The 22169-nt window shown below is 37.8% G+C and overlaps 2 protein-coding genes and 2 long non-coding RNA genes across 6 annotated transcripts; 3 read left to right on the top strand and 1 right to left on the bottom strand.

The window, feature by feature from the left end:
- The first annotated feature begins 539 nt into the window (after positions 1 to 539).
- Positions 540 to 1462, top strand: LOC144657716 (uncharacterized). Its single transcript, XR_013571604.1, has 2 exons — positions 540 to 788; positions 996 to 1462. It is a non-coding gene; the product is annotated as an uncharacterized LOC144657716 (long non-coding RNA).
- A 1399-nt stretch (positions 1463 to 2861) lies between these two features.
- Positions 2862 to 4118, top strand: LOC144657720 (uncharacterized). The gene is made up of 2 exons (XR_013571607.1): positions 2862 to 3071; positions 3829 to 4118. It is a non-coding gene; the product is annotated as an uncharacterized LOC144657720 (long non-coding RNA).
- Positions 4119 to 5536: 1418 nt separating this feature from the next.
- Positions 5537 to 13248, top strand: LOC144657684 (sushi, von Willebrand factor type A, EGF and pentraxin domain-containing protein 1-like). Of its 3 annotated transcripts, none has more exons than XM_078518041.1 (8): positions 5537 to 5619; positions 7613 to 7734; positions 8140 to 8190; positions 8822 to 9073; positions 11113 to 11352; positions 11524 to 11742; positions 12140 to 12347; positions 12958 to 13248. In XM_078518041.1, exons 2-8 carry the CDS (start codon positions 7674 to 7676, stop codon positions 12989 to 12991), a joined length of 1065 nt encoding a protein of 354 aa, XP_078374167.1. In that variant the 5' UTR covers positions 5537 to 5619; positions 7613 to 7673; the 3' UTR covers positions 12992 to 13248. The 3 variants fall into 3 exon arrangements, with proteins under 3 accessions (XP_078374167.1, XP_078374169.1, XP_078374168.1); XM_078518043.1 differs by having other exon boundaries at positions 12140 to 12361; positions 12971 to 13248; XM_078518042.1 differs by having other exon boundaries at positions 5553 to 5619; positions 7651 to 7734.
- Positions 13249 to 14693: 1445 nt separating this feature from the next.
- On the bottom strand, positions 14694 to 19387 carry LOC144658073 (uncharacterized). The gene is made up of 5 exons (XM_078518394.1): positions 19319 to 19387; positions 18499 to 18526; positions 17120 to 17758; positions 15340 to 15978; positions 14694 to 14801 (listed from the first exon to the last, which is right to left on the bottom strand). The coding sequence occupies exons 1-5, from the start codon at positions 19385 to 19387 to the stop codon at positions 14776 to 14778; spliced, it is 1401 nt and encodes a 466-aa protein (XP_078374520.1). The 3' UTR covers positions 14694 to 14775.
- Between the last annotated feature and the right edge of the window lie 2782 nt (positions 19388 to 22169).

Here is a 22169-nt window from a genome sequence, read left to right as displayed (position 1 = left end):
AACACCTATGAAGCAAACTGATGTGTGTTATGACACAGAAATGACTGTCAACTCAATCGTTATCCGACTTTGTCGGAGAAAAAGCCTATCACCTTATGGCTAATTAAGCCAAACTCTTCATTATTGGGTTCCTTTTAAGTACTTTGAAGTTCTGTTGTCTTCTGAAAATAAGAAATTAATTTATTGCCCAAATTTGGCCAGGATACATGACAAAATTGGCAAAAAAATTCTATCAATCGAAATTACTTAAATTTTACAATTTCGCTTGTTTACACATGGCAATTTAAAAATTAGTTCTTTTTCATGGAGTAATATAATACTGATTATGGTAATTTTAAGCAATTTGTTACGGTTTAGTAATGGGACATTGTAGAAGCTTGGACCCTTGGATTTTTTTATTCTACTTTCAAAATTGTCAAAAATGTCAAATTTTGTGTCAAATGATCTTCAAATTCCTTTTTTAATGTTAAGATGTTAAAATATTTCATTCCCCCAGAAACTTATTAAATTGAAATAGGACGCTTACCTCAAATGACATACTACTGAGAGATATATTAGCCTTTCTGCCTTGATAAACGACTCTCGCTGCTATTTAACCGCACTTTAAAACTGAGAGGATCAAGAGTTACTTGAAGTGAACGTTCTGTGAGTTTGATTAGTCAACACCCAAGATGACGTATAAGATGTTTCTCGTATATTCTCTTGTTTTGGTGGGAATTATGATTGATCTTTCTGGCCGCTGCAAGGGTCAAAGATTTGAATGCATACTTCGACCGTGCAAACGAGAGGTGAGAAAAAACAAATCCTTTCAGTCAATAAAATAGCTAAACTTTGACAGTTTTGAAATTTATAAACATGTAAGGTGTTCTAGACCCATCTTCAGGGCGTTTCAAAATCCTCGTTTTAAAATAATTCAGGCATGACTTTGATATAAGCCTGAGAACGCCCAACGGAGGTTTTTATTCTCAACGAGCAATCATATTCTTTTTTACCAGGAAGCGAGAGACGAATCATCCCCATTTGGTAACGACCTGGAACTGAAAGATTTCAGACAAACCAAGAGAACGAAGTTAGAAAATATTCTGCGAAACTACGAAAGGGAAAACTTTAAAGACCTCTTGGATGAAGAATGAGTCAAGCCAATCACTAATATATTGGAAATGCTTTAAATAAATATGTATAGGGCATAAAAATGTAAACAGTGGACAGTGTAAAAGAAACTGTGATCGGTTTATAGTTAGAACTTATATCGGCAGTTTGTTAACGAATAAAATACTACCGTGCCTAAATAAAATGTGTTTTTAGCGTGACAATCGACCAAAAAGCTACCTGAAAAACTTCCCCAGATTTTGATTTGGAAGTTCTACAAATCGACTGAAACTTTGTCAAAAGCAAACATTTCCGTAATTTCCTCCACTAGGCGCTCGGGGCTCTTATATCAAAATTTCAGGCTTTCTTTTGCAAATCTTCATGTTTGAGACTCTTAATTTTTTATGCAATGCTTCATTTTAGTGGTAAGAAACGTGGAGTATTTCCGCCTTCTCTTAGGGTGCGTTTCTTTGGGAAAAATCCAAATCCGGATTCTTGATCCAAAAACGGATTTTGCGTTTCTTTACCTATATCCGAAAATGGATTAATCTTGGATCAATGATCTGAAGAATCCACACTTCGAGTGGATACATCAGATCATATCTGAATCCGGATTTTTAGGATTCATGATCCGTGCGTTTCTTTGGGAAAGGATTCGAAAAAAGTACCTTGGCCCAGCGGTCTTTGCTGTGAAAATACAGGTTCGCTCTTTGTAAACACTGCCATACGGAAAGTTTTAGGCGGTTATTTCGATCAAAATACAAAAATGTTTCACGATAAAAGGAAACGGTAGCTTCAGATAGGTATGTAGTATCAATTTAAACGGGATACAGGTTTTCTAGAACAGCCACTGTGTGCCTACGGAAGTTGTATCCTTTTGAAATTGTCACGAGTTAAATTTGCACTGATCATTTCGCAATCATTCTTCGCTTTCAGATGCTTTCTCGCCACATTGTGCTTAACGCTAAAGAAGATCTACTTCGACGTGTGGTTTTTGTAAAAGATTTTGTATGCTTAAATTATTTTAGCTAGGATACATTCGACGAAAAATAAATTGTGCTGAATTTTATGTTCTGTGCGAATGTGTTTACGGGGTTGTCATGGCAAAAAAATCCGTTTTCGGATTCTTCGTTTTTTTGGGAGCAAAGTATCCGTGTGATCTGGATCTGATCAATTTTGGATTTTCCCAAAGAAACGCACCCTTACTTCATGCGTTCATTTTGACTGATAGGGGTGTGTTCTAAGGGCAAATTTATGGGGAGGGGGGGGGGGGGCACTTAAAAGATTATGTACTTACATGTGAGTTCCTTTGTATTGATCTCAATTTCAAATTTAACACTCACAGTAACTTGCAATAGTTTCCTTCGTGATATTTGAATGTACGTTTACGTCCAGCATAAGGAAACCGGTGTCATGGGTAAATACATTCTTTAGCCAGATTAGCGTAATATGGGACGTTGTCTTCTTTTTAAGACAACAAATTTATTGGAAGAAAAACATATCCCTTGATAAAGACCATTAAAAAGAGCTTTAAAAACTAGCTTGAATTGCTAATGGTTGTTCCTCGGCGCTGATGAATCTGTCAAGTTTAGGTAAGTAATTCTGCCTTTACCATCTTCTTTAATTACACATTCAAGAAGTTGTTTTCAATTATATTTCCGTCAACCTGACATAAAATGCCGACAACTTAAAAGTTCCTGAATGACAAAAATTCAGTGAAGCTAAGCTGTTTGGAGATGTATATGTCAGTTTTGTCTGTCGGTATTCTTGATAAACGAGTCATTTACAATAAGAATTTAGTCAGTGTAAAACGTGCGGACTGATCAGTACTTGAGTTAAATTAGTAAACTTTCTGCCGTGAAGGAAGACAGCCAGCACTCGATATGACATTTCTCGTATTCCTGATGATGATGATCGTTGTTAACCTCTCCGGGCATTGCAATGCTCAGTGGTATTGTACATTCGCTCCCTGTAAACGCCAGGTGAGAATACATAGCAAATCAAATACTTAGGAACTTCGATAATTTTGGTAAACATAATGGTTTTCAAAAATCCATATCGATTTTTTTTTCAAACATAGTTTTTAAGGTGCTTCGCGAATAAACAGAAGTGAAACTTTTACGACTTTAATAAAAGTGTGATTTAAATTCAAAGAACACTGTTTATAAGGATTGTCTGTTTTCTAAAATTTTGCATGCGCTCATGCGTCGGTTTTTCATGGTTTGCTAAAAAACTCAATTCAGTACTGCTAGCAGAGTCGCACAATCAAACTCAGGGTACGTAAGTAAGCGTGCTCGATAATTTACTATCGAGTTTTGGCGTACGCGGGAAGTTTGGAGAGCATTCAAAAAGGTAGAGTTCTTCCCGAGCCTTCTTTCATGCTATCTCGATCTTCCACGCTATTAAGTGCACCATATTAGAAGTGCACCATAACTCGATAGTTCACGCTAAAGCATAAATCAATTGTTAATTAAAATATATATATATCTGAATTTATCAACCGGGTCAGAAAGTGACGTCAGTATTCTGAACAAGTACGTTTCTGCGCGTTGGCTAAACGCCACGGGGGAAAAGGAAATACAGCGCTGAAGGTAAAGAAGAGAGAGGAGAAGAGAAAAAAAGACTGACATTCCGCGTCGTCCGCAATCGTTTACGCGATTTGCGCTTAAGACGTACGGTGAAAATTTCCTGACCTGGTTTTGATAAATTCAGACATATATATATATCTTATTTCTCCAGGAGCGGACAGATGACTCCGCTTCGTTTGCCAACGATGGCCTGAACTTGAAAGATTTTGGACGAAACAACAACAGGATGAAGTTGGCAAACTATCTGCGGGCAAACAAGAAGAAAAACTTTCAAGACCTCATGGACGAAGACTAAAGGGAGCTAATGCTAAACCGTCACAGTGCAAATGCTTCAAATAAACAACAAAAATTGTAAAATTAGAAGTAGGAAAAAGTGTAACCCTAGCCTTGTATGATAACGATTAGCATTTGTTTGATGAATAAAGCACCGCTGAGTCAAAATGTCTGTTGTGTTTGTGTTAAAATCAACCAATCTTTCACAGATACATCCCCGAAGATAAAACAATAATGACGCAAAACTATTTACAATAAACGGTTCTACGATACAGTCGTTAAAATGAAAAGCAAAATATGTTATAAAAATACTGAAAAGCAGCTAAACACCTTCATCTCCAAACAGTTATTGTTTGAATCGAGGCAAGTTTTTTTTCACAAGTACAAATGAACTCAATTAAGGGTTAAACAATGTTCAGGAAATACGGGAAGCGTATGATTCAACATCCTATAGCCGGTATAAAGCTTTCTAAGTACTTCCCAGAGTGATTTCTGAGCAGAGAAATTTGATCTTGCAACATCCGCATTACATTGCGAAGGATGCAGGTGTCAAGAGCAACCCATAAAGGTGCTGCTACAGAGGGACATACTGCAGGGACTTGTAGCGGGGACATGTAGTAGGGGAAAAATCATACATACCGATAAAATTAGCAGGTGCTATATATTTTCCTACGGACATATTTACATGTTATTTTGCGCCATAGAAATCTTAAGTATTATTATTAATCTTAACTATTATTATGTCGCTGCCACTATCGCTGTGAAATGTCGCTGCAACATGACCCTTTAAGTAGTTACCTTATTCTTACTAATTTTCGCGCGTACTCAAGTTAATTTCGCGAAAATTCGAGAGGCGAATTTAGCGACTATTAATTTTCGCGATTGCAAGAAAGTTAGAGAAGAAGTGTATTAAATTTCGCGATTTTGTCAGTGTTTTATGGATCAGTCGTCAAAGACTAAGGAACCACTGGAAATAACACGAAGGTCTGGCTTAATGTAACTACAAGAAGCCTGCAAACGGAATTTTTGGTGACTGCACTCAGAAGGTTTTGAACCAATTTACAAACTCGAACTAATCAGAGGAAGGGTGCTAGTCAAAAACAAGACAAAAAGATATTTTTAAAGGTAGATAGTCGCAGTTCCAATTATTCAAAATTGTTACTGTTTTGATATGTAATATGGTATTAATTTTCGCGTGTTTAAATTACGCGCAATGTTTTTTTTCGCGCGTACTAAATTTCGCGATTATTTTGAAATCGCAAAAATCAGTACTCTCAAATATTAGTAAGAATAAGGAACCTTAAACTGAAATGCTTATTTAGCTCAATATAATGAAGTGTTGATGTCGTTTGGTATTACGCTGCTTATTTTTATTTTGTATGAAATAAATTGGAAGAGAATTTTACTGATCAGAAATATAAAACGCGTTTCTTTGAGAAACCCAACTGGAAATGGGCTGTTTTCTAGTTTCCTGGAGCCAGATAGTCTGTGTAATTATTCCCCGCAGTTTAACAACTCTTTTCCTGTCAGTTTCATATTATATTAATAAATAATTAAGGCGCTTTAAAAGAGAGTGAGCAAAAAATCACGGTCAAATCTCCACAAAGATCGAGCTAGTAACGAAGGTCTCGGCTGCGCTTATAAAAGAAGGGTGAAGACATCCCCGAAGGTATTCCTCTTTTTCCGTTTTCCCGGTATATACTGTTCCTTTCTGCTACAACCAGACCGCTCGTTCGCAGAGCAAGGTCACCAACTGAACCTAAGAACGCTAAAATTTACCTGTTGAATCGACTCAAATTAGTCCAAAATTCCTGTCGAGTGTAGATAGAGGTCTTTTCTCTTCTTAGAGCGAGTTTTTTTTTTCGCTTGAACTGACTTCAAGGCTTTATGAAGAAGGAAGATAATGTGGAAAGTTTCACCTTCGATCGCCATGTTTTTTTCCGGACCTCTTCGCAGTTCTATCAAAACGGGAACTTTCAAAAGGAAGAGCTCCTTTCCGTACCTTTAACGTGATGGATAGATTTGCACTGTTCCATTTGTCGAAAAATTCTCACCGAAAATTCCATGCAAATGGAATGCGCCCAATGTCACAAGTCAAAAGTTGTGCTTTCGTGTTTAGTTTCCGTCATTGAGCGAGTCTTGCTCCAAACACACTTTAAAATTGTTGATGGCTTGAACGGTCGAGATAAGGCTGTCACGTTGCGCCTGAAACGAAATTTTACGAAATACCAAGCGAAGTTAAGAACTAGTAAAAAGAGACACAGTATAAGAAAAAACAGGCCGAGATATATGGTTTTCAAAAATGAAAATTTAATTTCTTGGGACAAAAATATACTTCTTTGTGCGGTAAAATAATATTTTTAATTTTTGTATTTGCAAGGTGAATTGTTTCACAATTCATGCAGAAATTCGAACAAAGGGTCATCAATGACTACAAGAAGTTCAAAATTAAAACAACACATCTTTATTCACATTTTTATAACATTCTATTTTACCCTTCAAGGGTTGTAGTCAGACAAATGAAAGCTCTTCTCTTTAAAATTATTTTGGTCACAAGAACGTTTTACAGTTATGTTCCATTCTGGCTACGCTCCTTAATGTAATTTAATTTATTATAAATCTTAATATAAACACCAAATTTTGTAAAAAAAAAAAAAAAATTCTTTAGTGACTGTAGTGCGACATGCAGTCTCAGCCTTGACATTTCATATCTCTTGTTTGACGAAATAGTTCCTCTTGGTATGAAATAGCACACGTTGAAATCTGTTTGAGAGGATTTACCGTGTTTCAGTCGCTAATCATGTTTTTCATCATTGAGCATTTAAAACAATTTTTAAAAGCCAACAGTCTGTTTATGTGTTAATTCTCAGAACGGAACTGGGCTAAATTCAATTATCTCTCCACTCAATAGCCTTCCTTTCGCAAACAGACGAGATATCTAAAGGAGATATAGAAAGCAGATTAGTTAGCACTTTCCATGATCAATTCAGGTTACTGTCGTTTTCTAATATAATTGTTTAAGTTTTGAATAACTTTTCCTATAAGTCATTTTAGCGTTAAGTGTCGGAGCATATTTCGATTCTTGTAGCAATTTGGCGAGCCCGTAGGGCGGGCAAAAATACAAGTGAAAGGTAAAAGTTTGCAGCTATACTATACACTAAAATAAACACAATAAGATTTTTTTTCATTTTTATCTTAGTTGCTTTGCACGTTTTTTAATTTTAATTATTTTACTGCTCTGAAAATGTCACTAAGGGTTTTAATTACGTTGAGCTATCTTCAAAGGCGTCTCGTTCCGCTCTTTTTGTATTTCACATTGAACTGTTAATATATTTGTTAAGATACATGCAAATACAAATCGTGCATAATACAGTAGCCTTGTAAAGCTTTAAATAATATAAAACATCGAACAAGGGATTGCAATGCAGATATCAAAACTACGTTCAATGATGTACATGTTAAGTAAAATACAAATAATCAAAAAAAGAACTCACGATTTTCATAACGTCAACATTCATTAGGAGCCACGGAACAAGTCGGAGCAAATCGGAAATTAATTTACAAAACCTGTCACCAAACATCTTTCAAGATAACAGAAAAAGGCACTTGATGAAACGACCACAAACACGAAGGTCTTATTAACAACTTGAAATCATTTCTAGATTGCGAGAAACTGCCAATTCTGAATTCATACATTCAGGTCTGCTTGGTCGTCCCAAACTCATGATGTGGATTGCTTCACACATGAGCGTGGTAACATTCATCATATGTATAATGGAAAAAGGTAAAAATGAAATATATACGTACATATAACTACTGCTATCTGAAAGGCGTTTCAGAAACGTTTCAAATGATTATTTATTAGCTTTGATGTTTAGGTAGATAATGCAATGTGTAGGTTTGGAAAAACCTGAATGAAAAGTTCTCCCATCGAGGGCTCGGATTTTTTTGTACCACACTCGTGACAACAGAAAAAATAATTTAACATTGCCCATGTTGTTGTAACGTAATAATATGTGAACACATGAAGTGTTGATTTATAGCAGGAATATATATGTGGTTAATGTTCTTCTCTTGCATAGAGGCGAAGGCAGAACACTTATCTTTTTTAGGTATGTGTAATAAAATTAATTGAAATTAACTACGAAACACGCACTTTGTTTTTAACAATGATGTTATTTCTTTTTAGTTCTGATCACTAATCAAGAGCGGGCAGAATTTCACCTGGCTGACTATCAGGGTAAATAGCTCTTAATCTTCGGCGTATATTTAGAGCAATTTCACTATTTTGAGTTATTTGGACATAGCACTTTATTATGTATGCAAATAATAGGTCTTGTAGAAATGGCATGTATGTAGCAGCACTATATACTCACTGTTACAGTAGTGAATATACATTTGAAGGTCAAAATGGTAAAACACCACAACTACCGTTCAGGTGTTTTGACGAAACCTTCTTCTAGCGATCTACGCTCGGTGCATTCGACTACCAACTACAAGTATTAATAACTATTTCGCCCAAAATTTTACATGGCTCCAGCTCTTAGTTGAGGGAGGTGCGGTGGCCTAATGCATGATAAGTGCACTGGACTCGAGCTCCGGATCGAGCGCTTCGGGTTCGAGAGCCCTTACTGGGGACATTTTGCTGTGTTCTTACGCAAGTGTCTCTCTTCGCCCAGGTGCATAAATGGGTATCGGCCCTGTGATGGCCTTGCATCCTTTTAGGAAGGAGTAGAAATGCTCTTTTGCGCTTCATGCTAGCTTTATGCTAGCTTCTCCGGCCTGATGAGAAACTAGGCGCGGCCTGAATGCAGACTTTGCCTACGGCGCTTAGTGGGTTGCTCTAATTTATGTATCATCTTCTTATCAAGACACCCAGCCACCAGACATAAAATGTCCTGATGATTTTCTCGCAAGCACAGACCCCAACAAGCCAACCAAGAGAGTGGAGTGGAGATGGCCGATGGCGAGAGACAACTCGGGTGACACTCCACTGATTACCAGTCTCCCGCACGATATCCTCTCTCCTTATGAGTTTCCCATCGGTACAACACGCATAATTTACACAGCTAAAGACAGGAGTGGCAATTCTCAATCATGCGTGTTCACAGTTACCATAACAGGTTAGACTGTTAAGAAGGCATACGCGTAAACTATACTGTATACATACCCCAAGCCAAGTAGAGTCTGTTGGTCGCTAGCTTTAATTTAGTGGCCTAAGTTCACGTAAGATAATTCTGCAGTGTAGTTTGAGCCAAACAAGTATGTGCATAGTAAAGAAATGTGCTACATTATTCCCTTAAACTCCTATATATTTCTTATCCAAGGAGACTGTGTAGCCAGTACTGCTCACTACAGCACTCTTATAACTGAAGGTCTTCAATGGATTTGATAAAAGAATAAGTGTTTTAGAATGTGAATTCATGATAATGGTGACTTGTATTAAAGTGAAAATAAGTGGAGAAGTGGAAACAAGTCAAATACTCGGAAAAAAGATTTTCCGGTACCGTATTTATTCGATTAAGCGCCCTGGGCGCTTATTAAATTTTTGGACCTTGAGAGTGGGCGCTTATTCGAGGTGGGCGCTTATTCGAGGCTGGGCGCTTATTAAATTTTCGCGATTTTCAGCAAAAAGTTAGTTTATTTTTGTAACAAAACAATAACAAATAACAAAACGTGAATGTACCAAAGCAAATTTTAACTGTTAATTGAAAGGTTTTGTAAAATACTAAGAAAACTCGTTCATAGTCTTCTTTGTAGTACTTAGTCAATTTCAATAATCAATACTCCTCTTGTGCACTTCAGTTTTTTTTGTAGGATGGGGGGTGGGCGCTTATTCGGGGCTGGGCGCTTATTAACTTTTCCTGTCTACAGGGTGGGCGCTTATTCGAGATGGGCGCTTATTCGAGGTTGGGCGCTTAATCGAATAAATACGGTATTAAAATTACCTTGACTTGTTTCCACTTCTCCACTTATTTTCACTCTAATACAAGTCACCATTATCATGTATTCACATTTATCATTTGGATAATTTGAGCCTGCAGTTGGCAGGACATGTGTCACGCATAAGAACCCAGTATATGACCTCGCTCACCATGGTCCCCTATAGCTCAGTGGTTAGAGCGACTTCCAACCGGTATTCTGGAAGGTCATGGGTTCGACTCCCGTTGGGGAACTCGGATGTGTTTTAGAATGATTCAATCATTTGCTTTGGTTTTGTGTACGTGAGTTTTTGACTGGTTAAAGATATTACACTTTTTCCAGCCAATAAAACAAACACGATGTTGTTTCCTTAGCTCTCTAAAGTACAAAACCTAAAACAATAATAATAATAATAATAATAATAATAAACGAATATTTTAAACAGGATTAACCCATCAGTACTTGAGAGTATGTTATCTTAGGGTTCCTAGATAAAAAAAGGAAGTTTAAAAATGTCAAATAAGTAGTCAAAACTAAAAAAAAAAAAAATGTTCTTTACTCTTGTTAGAGCTAGAGAATCTTCCGCGTAAACTGTTAACGGGGCTCCTAAAAACGACGCCGGCCAAACTCTACTTCACTTTCGGCAGTTCGATGGGGAAATCTTTCCTAGTATACACTGTGATTAACTCTTTTAAAAAGTTCTTAAAGGAGTAGCATCCAGTAACAATAAAAAACAGAGATGACTTTTCTTTTCATAACTGTCAACTGATGGATAGGGATGTCAGTCTTTTTTCCTCCTGGATATGCAGCTTAGGCCACGGTCGTCTCAATCAGTTGCCTGCTTGATTTGTAGCTTAGTGTAATAGACTACAGTAGGTAAAAACAGGCATAATCATAGCCCTGTAAATGCTTTCTGCAGCTGCACAAGTGATGGAAGAACGAATTTTCCGCAGCAGATTGACTCTCCCGGCCGCTTTCTTGTAGGTTTTGTTGAAGTGGGTTTCAAAATTCAATGTAGGATCTAAATGGACACCCAAGTACTTGTAGGTAGTTCAAACCATTCCCTTCGCAAATTGGGTTACGAGACTCAAGCTCTCGCCTATTCATTTATTCCAACAGTTGAAAGTGGTTTATTGCTTTTTTTGAGCGTGGTTACATTGGCTTAGTGCAATAAATTTTGATGTTAACTTGACAGAGATGTAATTTTGCAATTTTTTAGTTATGTTCTTTCCTTTTTCAGACGACGAACCTCCCAAACTCACTTGCCCCCAGGACATACACGTCAAGACGAACGCAGGTGCCACTGTTAACGTTCACTGGCCCTTGCCAGCCTATGAAGATAACTCTGGGGGAGCCGTTACACTGTTTACAGAATCTGTTCAAGGCACGGGCTTCAGAGTGGGTCAAAATCAAATTAAATACGTGGCTACGGACCTATCGGGCAATACGGCGTCTTGCACTTTTGCCATTGTTGTGTCAGGTCGGTCACTAATATTCTTACTTATTTTGGTTTATACTCTATCTGACAAATTCCGACAGGAATGGAGGAAACTTTTTGATGCCCTTTGCGTTACTGGGCGTTTAAAGGACTGATGATGACAAATCTCTTGATATATTTTACTTCCAAACGAATATTTTTCTTTATTTCCAGGTCCGACATGTGGATCGTATGCGCCACCACTAAACGGTCTCATGGCCTGCTCGCATACGGACATGTTAGGCGGGACGGTTTGCACACCTCAGTGTAATCTGAACAAGGACTTCAGCAGAATTCCCGCCAACATGTACATCTGTCAATCATCAGGGGAATGGTACGCTTGGGACTTCCGCCCAACTGTCTCACGGGCAATGCCTTGGCCGGACTGTACGGGTGGGAAACCCTGTGAAGTTGTAGAGAACTGTTCGATAAGCGTCAAGTCTTACTTCACTCAATGTTCCTAATTTTATTTTGGGAAAGTCTGTTTATAAAATGTGTGGTTGAAAAGTGAACATCCGTGGTAGAACCGGCAAACATAGACATTCCACCATTTTTCCACTCGCACTCTTTTTTCGCTTCAAGCTCGACGGAATACGATAAAAAGGAACTGCTCTTATTCTGAAACAAACTTCTCCCTTTCTGTACCTAACCCTCCCCTCCTGTTCCAACGCGCGAAGACCAAATACTCGAAACATATACAAGAAAAGTCATTTTTACAACGGCTAACGATTAAGCGTATTTTAAGTTTGCCATCGATGCTATTTTTACTTCAATCTTCTTTTCTTTTCAGATGTGGTTAATCCTGGTGCTCTCCAAAAAGGGGCATTTTGGCAGAACTTTGCGGGTGACTGTTCCGATCCTTCTGTCCAAACACAGGCACAACAAAATCTTCTGCGAGGTTTAGGAAGCGTTTTTGGGTCAGATTTGGGTTTACAGGAGTCAGATGTCACGATTGCGTGCGGTCAGACTAAAAAGAAGAGAAGCGTCCTGTCGAGCAGGTAATTGTCATGAGCTACGTAGGTGATTGGTAGAACAGTCATCATTATATGAGATTAACTAAAAAGATAGCGAAACTAACAAAGTGCGATGATGAAAACTTGATCGAGGCCTTGATTATTTCATTGACAAGTAAAAACCCTTAACAAGTAAAATCCGACATGCCCTGCTGCTTGCAGAGCTCACCGTACGAGCTCAAGGTGTTGACCAGTCTTGCAAACGGGAATGTAACTAAGGGTACAAATGTGAGCAATAGTTTTTCCACCTCCTTCTATATTGCTTAAAATGCATGTGATCTGCCATGAGCCGTGCCATTTTGTCATTATAATTTCCAAATTCCAGTTTTAAATCGACTTGTAAGTTAAGGTTTTGGTTTTATCTCATTTTCCCTCGAATCGTGAAGTATCCCTACCCCTTCCTCCTTTTCCGTTTACACGTCAGTTCCCTGAAATTTGATTCATTTAATAATTACTTTGGATAGATTAAATTTGATTTTCTATCTTCACCATTCGTTACCACCCCTCCTCCCCGAAAAAGGCCTACTATAAATTTAGTATTCACCACCACTGACTCACTTACATTATAACATTTTTTCTTGCTTCCAATTTTTAGGGCTCGAAAAAACAGCCTTTTGTCTGAAGCGTAAACCGGAGAGGACTGACATCAAGAAAAATTTATCCTTTAGCGGCGACAAACTTCTAGACTGACCCAGTTTAGTGTGAAAGGATCAAAGCGAAGCTATGCTAAGCAGTTTTCAAAGAAATAATTAAAACAAAATTTAGGGTGCTACAAAAGGAATTTTTTCTTTATTTTAGTTGCTGTTTTAGTTCGGCATAGTAATGTGAACACCAGAGACGCAGTCTAAGGGGTACTATAAAAATAAAATGAAACATATCACAACAATTTTTTGTAGTCATTACTAGCTGATGATGAATCCCTGTTTCAATGTTCAACAACTGGGCCCAGTTGTTCAAAGAATGGATAACGCCATATTAATCGGATAAATCGTCATATTGTGGATGTGTTGACAAAACTAACTACGCTATCCACTGAATAGCGATTTAACCGGTGAATATGATTTATATCCACCCTCGATCACCCTCTGAACAACTGGGGCCTGTCCATGAAATCACGTATTTTAACAGATCAGAATGATTTTCTCTGTTTACTGGATTCGCTCAAAAACTGTTACAAAGGATTGTAACAGTGAACTACAATGGACTTTTTGTATCAATGGAACATATGACCTACTTCCCATTAACATGCAAGCAGCGCACTTTAGAGAAATGCTTCAATAGAAATGAGAAGAGCGTATAGAAATAAGCTAGTATGCAGATTTTTAGGCCTTTGTACCAAAACGTGTTATTTTTATGGCCGTTTTCGGTAAGGGATTTATATGGGAAAACAAGTTTCACTCTAGTGCACAGTCAAGTGCTTTCCTTACAAATTCTTGTAAATTTATATGTTTTCAAGCTGCCATAGAATTTCTGTCTTGCAGTTAACTTTCCTGAAAGTTTCTGCTTTGTATTTTTTTTTCACGTTTTTCCTATTATTGTACTTAGAGTTTCATAGAACCCGGCAGCAAGTCATTTGCGGATGACTAAGGTGGGGGCCCTTTGTGTTTATGTACACTCAAAACAATTTAGCGGGTGCGGGGGGACATTGCCCTTTACCAAAAACAATGAGAGGCCCGGCCCTCTGGGCCCCTCCCCTAGGTCCCCCACTGACAGCTTTTTTTGAAGGGGTAAATATTTGGAACATCTATTTGGATTGTTGCAAAGCCTTCTCACTTTCGTACAAATCCTTCCAACTTCTCAAATGTTCAAACCATCTTAAATTTTCACCATTATACGACAGTGTTTCATAAATTGGTATTCAAGCTATCTAGAACATGCGATTCCATTCTCCAAAGTCAAACAGCTCAATACATTTTTCCAACAGAGCCATTTCCGGGAAAATTTGGTCGGTCTAAATTTGCTACAGTTTCCTGTTTGGTAATGAAACGGAAAACGGGATACCACAGGAAAGAATTTACTCTGTCGACCTTTTCTCAAGGCAACACATCACTACTCCCAGTTTCCGAAGGGCTAAAGCAATTTGTTTTATCTTTGCTCTAACTCTTCGTCAAAAGATTTAGTTAAGAGAAGAGAAGCCCGGAGACGTGGATTCCTCATCGCCACCTATCGGGAACGAAACCACCAACACCGATCATTAACATTACCTCAAAACTAAGATCATTTCATTTAATCGCTTGTTTATTGAAGCATCAAGATAATAGCATTGCATTTTACAGATGTATCTACTGGAAAAGTTTAACAACAATAACAAATCCCAAAGCAAAGCATATCAAAGCATCAGGACACTTTTTTCGTTGACTTATATTTGCGTCATCCTGAATGTGGTCACACTACAGAATATGTGCCTCTTTCTTCAAACATCAATCGTTGAACAACGCTCTGGAAAAGAGGTAACAACATTGCATGGTTTTAAATTAGTTTAGCGTCAAAATTGATTTTCAAATTCCAGGAGGAAGAGAGAACAACAGAAAGTAGTAATTATAATTTTATGAACAGGATAATTCTCTTTATATGCACGTAATGTTGGTATGTTATGCTGCAATGCCTTGGGGCAGTCTACAGCAACCATACATACAAGGATTTTTTGTTCTTGGCAAATATCAACTCCAAACATTAAAGAAGCAATGTCACGGACAACACATTTTGGAAAAATTGGCAAAGTTTTTCAAAATTGTCATTCACAATTTGTCTTAATCTTTATCAATGATAGGAACCATTTTTGTTTATTTCGCGTTTTTATTAATCCTTTGTTGTTGTTTTCTATGATAGAAAACTATTATTTTGAGGTTTCCTTTAATTTGAAAAGAATCAGAACAATGACTTAATATACCATGACATTGCTCCTTTTAAGGGGAAAATAAAGCACTGGTTGAATTACCACAATAAATCACGATCGAGAAAAGTTCAAAAAGATTACCTTGAACAACAGATTCCACTGCATTAATTTGCTCCGCAGTCAAAGCGAAGTCATAAATCTGCATGGCGGCGATTCGTCCTTTGAAATACCTGCCATCGCCTCCTTTTACACCCATTCTGACTTTATCTTGAGTAGCAAGCGTAAGGCCGGCTCCAATATTCTGCTGCACGACTTGTTGCCCGTTCAACCACAGACTTGCAACACCAGTATTGCGGTCATAGGAGGTACCCACATAATGCCACTGGTTTAGCGCTAGTGACTGGCTGGTAATCAAAGCTGGAGTAAACTGGTAATCTCTCTTTGTAAAACGAGCAAACAGCTTTCCTGGCGACACAATCCACATATGAATACCCCAGGAGCCACTTGTTTTATAGTTGAACAAAGGGCCTGCTGTATTCTCAGGATAGATCCAACATAACATTGTGATGGAGTGCTGTACGTCTAACCCTCCATTGTTTAGGAACTCGATGTAGCTGCTGGCTTGTCCTGTGAATTGGTACGAGCCACCGGCCTTACCATTGGGCCCTGCTGCTAGAGAAACACCAACTGGGGTACCCTGGGGCTGTCGATTTTCTATTTCTCGTGTATCATACTTGCTGTTCAAGGGATAGAAGGCAATCGGATCTGGTAGATTGACATCTAGGAGATTGGAAAAAAATTAGAAGATTGATTATACAAAATGTTAGTAGCAAATATTTATTTTTATTATTTAAATGGACAGGCTGACTAAATGCGTTGCTAAGCTAACTCTTGAACGTGATTTGCTCCTAGCACGCTAGATATTTTAAGGGTAATCTTCGGTGCAAAATCCAGTGAAACTCGACAGTGACGTAAAACAAGGAGCGCCCAAGACAACAAAGAGCTTCAAAACAATATAGACCAGGTAAAAAGTTCCAAAGCAAAAACATATTTCACAAGTTTGTTAATACACTGAAGTAAATTCTTTTTCATAAAATTGGAGGCTTTGTGACTATTAATTTTTGTGTCATGTAGCATTATTCGCATGTCTTGACATTCTTCGTTTTGTCTAGACTTCCGTTTCGAATTTTGTAAAACATTTGATCAATTGGTAATTAGACGTTGGTGTGATATCCGTATGGACTTTTTACCGACATATTAAATGTAGATGTAGATTGGTAACAGAATTTCGTGCCTTGGCTGTTATAATACTTGTGATTAATCGAATGATTTGCTATAAAACGCCACATGCAACAGGAATGAAAATTATATACATCGAGTCTCAAAAGAAACTGAACACGTAAACACCAAAACCTGGTTCCCCTGATAATCGGTTGCATTCAGGAACAATTTCGCTCAGACAAAACATATACATCAGTATATACTTTACAAAAAGAAAGCTTTTGGTATACTGAAAGATCTTTACAAGTTTCGGCCAAACCCCTACAATCAAGATGAGAAACGCCAGAAACTTAATGCTGCGGTACATGCGTTACTTCACAATCTTAAATTAGTTTTTAGACTTGAAAAACATGATAAGCTTTTATGTTTTGGTTAGAATCGGTACTTCCTTTTGTTGTTGTAAGAAAAATGAAATTGGAACATTAATGAAAAAGACAGGTCACCCACATTAACGCCGTGTGTTTCTTGTAATTATTTTGTGTTTTAATTGGTGTATTGCCTCGTTAAATTTGGTTTGTTAAAATTTGGCATTGTAAATGCTTTGGTTTTAATTTATGACACTTAAATAATAGTGGTCTAAAGATAAAATGAATCAAGATGTTGGTTTGCACGATATGGCTGAAACTCCAATATCTGTTACCTTGAAAGGCAAACCTCACTGCATGTATTTGCTCCTCAGTCAAAGCGACGTTATAAATCTGCATGGCGGCGATTTGTCCCTTGAAATACCGGCTATCACCTGTTTTGACGCCCATTCTGACTTTATCTTGAGTTGCGAGAGTTAAGCCGGCTCCAATATTCTGCTGCAGGACCTGTTCTCCATCTAGCCATAAACTTGCAATACCAGTGTTGTGGTCATAGGACGCACCAACATAATGCCATTGGTTTAGGGCCACAACATGGTTGGAAATCAAAGCTGAAGTAAACTGGTAATCTCTCTTTGTGAAACGAGCAAACAGCTTTCCTGGTGATACCATCCACATATGAATACCCCACGAGCCACTTGCTTTATAATTGAACAGAGGGCCAGCTGTATTCTCAGGATAGATCCAACATAACATTGTGATGGAGCGCTGTACGTCTAACCCTCCATTGTTTGGGAACTCGATGTAACTGTTGGCTTGTCCTGTGAATTGGTACGAGCCACCGGCCTTACCATTGGGGCCTGCTGCTAGAGAAACACCAACTGGGGTACCCTGGGGTTGTCGATTTTCTATTTCTCGCGTATCATACTTGCTGTTCAAAGGATAGAAGGCGATTGGATCTGGAACATTGTCATCTATAAGACAAAATGAACAGGCAAAGAGAATAAGATAAATGATCATGCAAAATGGTCATAGCGTTACTTTAAAAGGAACTGTGTTACGGCTAATTTTTTAAGGTTTGCAAATAGTTGCTATATATGAAATTTAATGTTTGCAAACAAATTACTTTTATCGATCTAAATGACAAAAAAAAAAACAAATCGCAATCCGTTTCAATCTTCGTTATTGTTTGAAAATCCGTACCATTTTTGCATGTGTTGTGTTATTGAACTGTTCCTTCACTGTTTAACGAGGTTTTTTTAAATTTCACCAAGATTGCAATTTTCCTTGTCTAAATTTGGTTAAAATCCGTGATGCAGTCCCTTTAACCGGCGTGATCACCTAGCTACTTTTCATTATATTGGTGTTTTCTTTTTATCAGACATCATCAATTTTCAAATCTAACTGTTACTCCTACAAAGCTATTATTTTTCATTTTCTAAACACAAACATAAATTCCTATCCAAAGTTTGGTATCGATTTAGTGCTTTGTTTAAAAGATAAAGCATTTTGAATTTTTTGAAGTCCCGGAAATAAACGTGATAAATTTCTAAACTGTTATAGACATCGCTATTCCAAATAAGTAATCGTATTTTTTGTTTTGATTTTAAAGGTTTTTGGTGAAAGTGACATCTATTCTGCTTAGTTGGCACAAGCAATGCTCACGGAATGATGCGATTATTTTAAAAAAGTTGTAACGAGTGTAATCACTTACCATCGTTCTGTGAGTCCCTGGTTTCTATCTGAAATAAAAATAGGGCTAGAATTAAAGGTCGATCTTCATATAGGGGTGAACTTGAAACAATTTAACCAGAATTTGGGGGTAAATAAGTTAAGCGATTTAGATTAGGGTTAGCCAGTTCAAAAGCTATTCCATAACCACGAGTTGAAGTTATAAATAATAAGTTTCCTAGCCCGATTTTGTATTTATGCATTTAGAACATTTTATTCAAATTGCGTCAGGGTTAAAAAAAAAAGGATTATAAACAAACAGCCTGAAACTAAAGAACAAGGACTACCACTAAAGCAAAAGAAAAATAGAAGAAAATAGACGCCGATGGAAACGGGCGAATAAACGCCGAGCGAAGGTGTCGTTAGAAACGCAAAAACTTAAGCCTGGTTTTCACTAGCGACGCAAGGACAAGCGCAAGCACGGCAAGCGTGATCACGCAAAAAGGACAAATTTTAATCCTTGTGCTTGTGCTTGCCACAAGCACTAGCAAAAGCATCACAATGCAATGTGCTTGTGCTTTTGCTCGAGTCGAAGCCGTTTTCACGAAGAAATAAGAGCTGTTATCCTTATGCTTGCATCGCCGTAGTGAAAACCAGGCTTTAAAGAAAGAGTTTTCGAAACAAAACTAACGATTGGTCGTTCTCTACAAATTATTGATGCATGCTGGACTACCAATTATATATTAAAGCTAATACGATGAGGACATAATATTAAGAGGCGAAAGATTTAAGAACAACGTGTCAAATGCGATGCAAGTTAACAATAAAGGTTGCATTTTTTAACAGTAACTCAGCCAACTTACTGGAATGTTTGATTCCGCCACGAATGCAGCTGTACCCACAACCAACAATAATAAAATTATCCACTTCATAGTGTCTGCCACTCCTTGGACAATTGCCTGAAAACTAAGGGAAAAATCGGCGAGTTCGAATAACTAGCCTTTAAAAAAAGGGAGGGAGGCCATCACCAACATAACAAGCTATATATGCAACTGGCTTATCCGTCGATTTATTTTAACACTAAGATATTCCTTTTGCTTAGAAGAAAAAGTTCATGTCAGCTTATCATGTCATCACGAACTTTAATTTATGTTCCCTAAGGCCCGGTTCAAACGTCGAACTTTTCATGTGCCGAACCTATTAATTAGGTTCGGCACATGAAAAGTTCGACGTTTGAATCAATTAGGTTCGACAGATTTGTATTCGGGTCGACCTGCCGTTCTATCCGACAGGCCCAGTCGGATAGAACGGCAAAAGTTCGACACTGATTCAGACGTCGCACTTTTCATGTGCCGAATCTAATGCATAAATTACGCTAATGTATTTGTAAATATAAGAGGGTTTGTGATTGGCTAGTGAGAGGTCATGAACGCGGTCATGCATAAAATTTAAGGCGCCACGTAACGCTCTGGACCGCGAAATAATCATTATTGCTTTCCAACGCTCAAACTCTCGCTGTTAGTAGATTGCATTCGTATCATGTTTTCGTCTTTTGTTTTTGAATATATCTCTAAAATGAAAGGAAACAAAAAGCAAGACTGGAAACTAAAGGTAGTAGTTAAATTACAGAACTGGTTGATACTAAACACATTTGACCAACTGTACTTCAAGAACTGCTGTTTTTATTCTATTTTAAACCACAAAGAGATATGTTCTCCCACTGAACAGTGTTCTTGTTAATTCATTTATAAAGTGCGCGACTTGAGAAGTCATTGTTTTCCTCTGGGCAGAGAATGAGTTCGGCACATGAAAAAGTGCGACGTTTGAATCAACTGCCGAACTTAATTATTTGGGTCGACCCAAATAGGTATTAGGTTCGGCACATGAAAAGTTCGACGTTTGAACCGGGCCTAAATGTCGTATTCTTATGGTTTGCAAAATTTGATGAAAAAAAGCTGACATTCTGTTGCCGCCTTTGTCAGGAAAATAAAAACGCACTTACCATGCGAAAACCTGAACCTTACTAACTTATTTCGAGTTTCAATTCGGGTGATCCAAGGCAAAAAAAATCTTACAAAGAAACCGGTTTCTCAACACGCACGTCTGTCAAAAATAAAAACATTTCAGAGCATGATGACAAGAACACTTACCTTACTTCTTGGCTGATCAAGATGAACTGAGAAATGAATGAAGCATACTGTGTGTAGTGCCTTTTAAGCTAGTGGTAATTAGCGGCCAGCAGTGATCATTAAATCTTTCGCGGTTTCTTATTGTCTGGTAGCCCTTCGCAGAATTGACAGATCGTGTAAATTAATCCCGGCTGGATTACGATTACATAACCAAGAAGGTATTGAATAAGAAGGCGTACATAAACCGGAATCACTACCTCTCATCTTCGACACCATCTAATTTGCTTTTTTATTTAGTTTTGCACATAAACGCTAGTTCTTTGCAAAACTATTGTGTTTGTTTACAAATCTCGCTAAACTGCAGAATACCCGCAACTTTTTGGCATCTTATTACACAACAATAGGGCCTATTGCATTGATTTATGACCATTTATGCCTCGTTCTTCAAAGGGTTTCGACCCGGTGGATCTCCTTTGAGGAGTATGCTGCAATTGCTCAAGGATTTCAAATCCACTGTTAATGTGAGACCATCAATTTCTAAAAGTTTCTTGTTTGATGTTAGTAAAATGTAAATAATTTTTTAAAAAATATTCGGAAGGTGAAAACTATTAACAATATGCTTAATTACACAGACGTAGTTACGTAACCACACAACAACAAACTGCGGTTACGTAACATCGGTTACGTAACATCTTTGCAATTATTGTTAGTAGTTTACACCCTGTCACGGAGTTAAGCCCAATTTATGGGAAATGACAATAAAATTCAGTGAGGTACGGATGGCCAAAAGTGCCGAAGATTGGACTGAACTTTTCAAAGTTAGTCTCGTTTGCTTGTAACTTTAAATTATAACGCCCAGAAGACACATTTAGTTGCTATTAAGGTATGGTTTTGTCATTTAGATCCATAGAAGCAATCTCTTTGCAAATATAAAGTTTTAATAAAAATTAGCTAAACTCAGCCGAGACACAGTCCCTTTATATTAAATGGTAAATCTTCGGAAACGTTCGTATTGCCTTTGAACAACACTCGGATAACCTTCGTAGATCTTCGATCTTGAAATTGCTCAAAATGCAACAAGTTGCTCGAGAGGGAAAAAGTTGCTCGAAACACGAAAAGTTGCCAAAAAGTTAATAATAATAATATTTAATACTTATATTGCGCTTTTTCTATAAAAATATTCAAAAGCGCATTAAAAATATTCAAAAGTTGCCGAGCAACTTGTGGAAAGCCCTAGCCCTGGGGTCCATTACGGAGGAAAAACATAAAGGTAAGTGTTACCGTAAAACCGACAACTTACCGACATCTTACCGACACGATCACCGCCTGTCGGCCGTCTGTCGGCCGACAAACGGCCAACAGACGGCCGACGGACGGACAACAAACGGCCGATTGTCGGCCGACAGTCGACCGACAGACGACGGACAGCGGACTCAGGCCAATTCCGGTTTTAATTTGGCACACGCAGTACTTATTTCCATTGTCAGTCAATCAGATTTAAGCGGAAGTCCGTGAATCGTGGACTTTTAATTTGGAACCGGAGTCCGCGTTCTTGGTGCAGACCAAATGAAAAGCAGGCTCAGAG

This window comes from Oculina patagonica, chromosome 6, assembly GCF_052425735.1.
Source record: "Oculina patagonica isolate OP01 chromosome 6, crgOcupat, whole genome shotgun sequence".
NCBI lineage: Eukaryota > Metazoa > Cnidaria > Anthozoa > Scleractinia > Oculinidae > Oculina > Oculina patagonica.
Note: the sequence above shows the minus strand (reverse complement) of the source record. Positions and strands in the feature narration are given on the sequence as shown.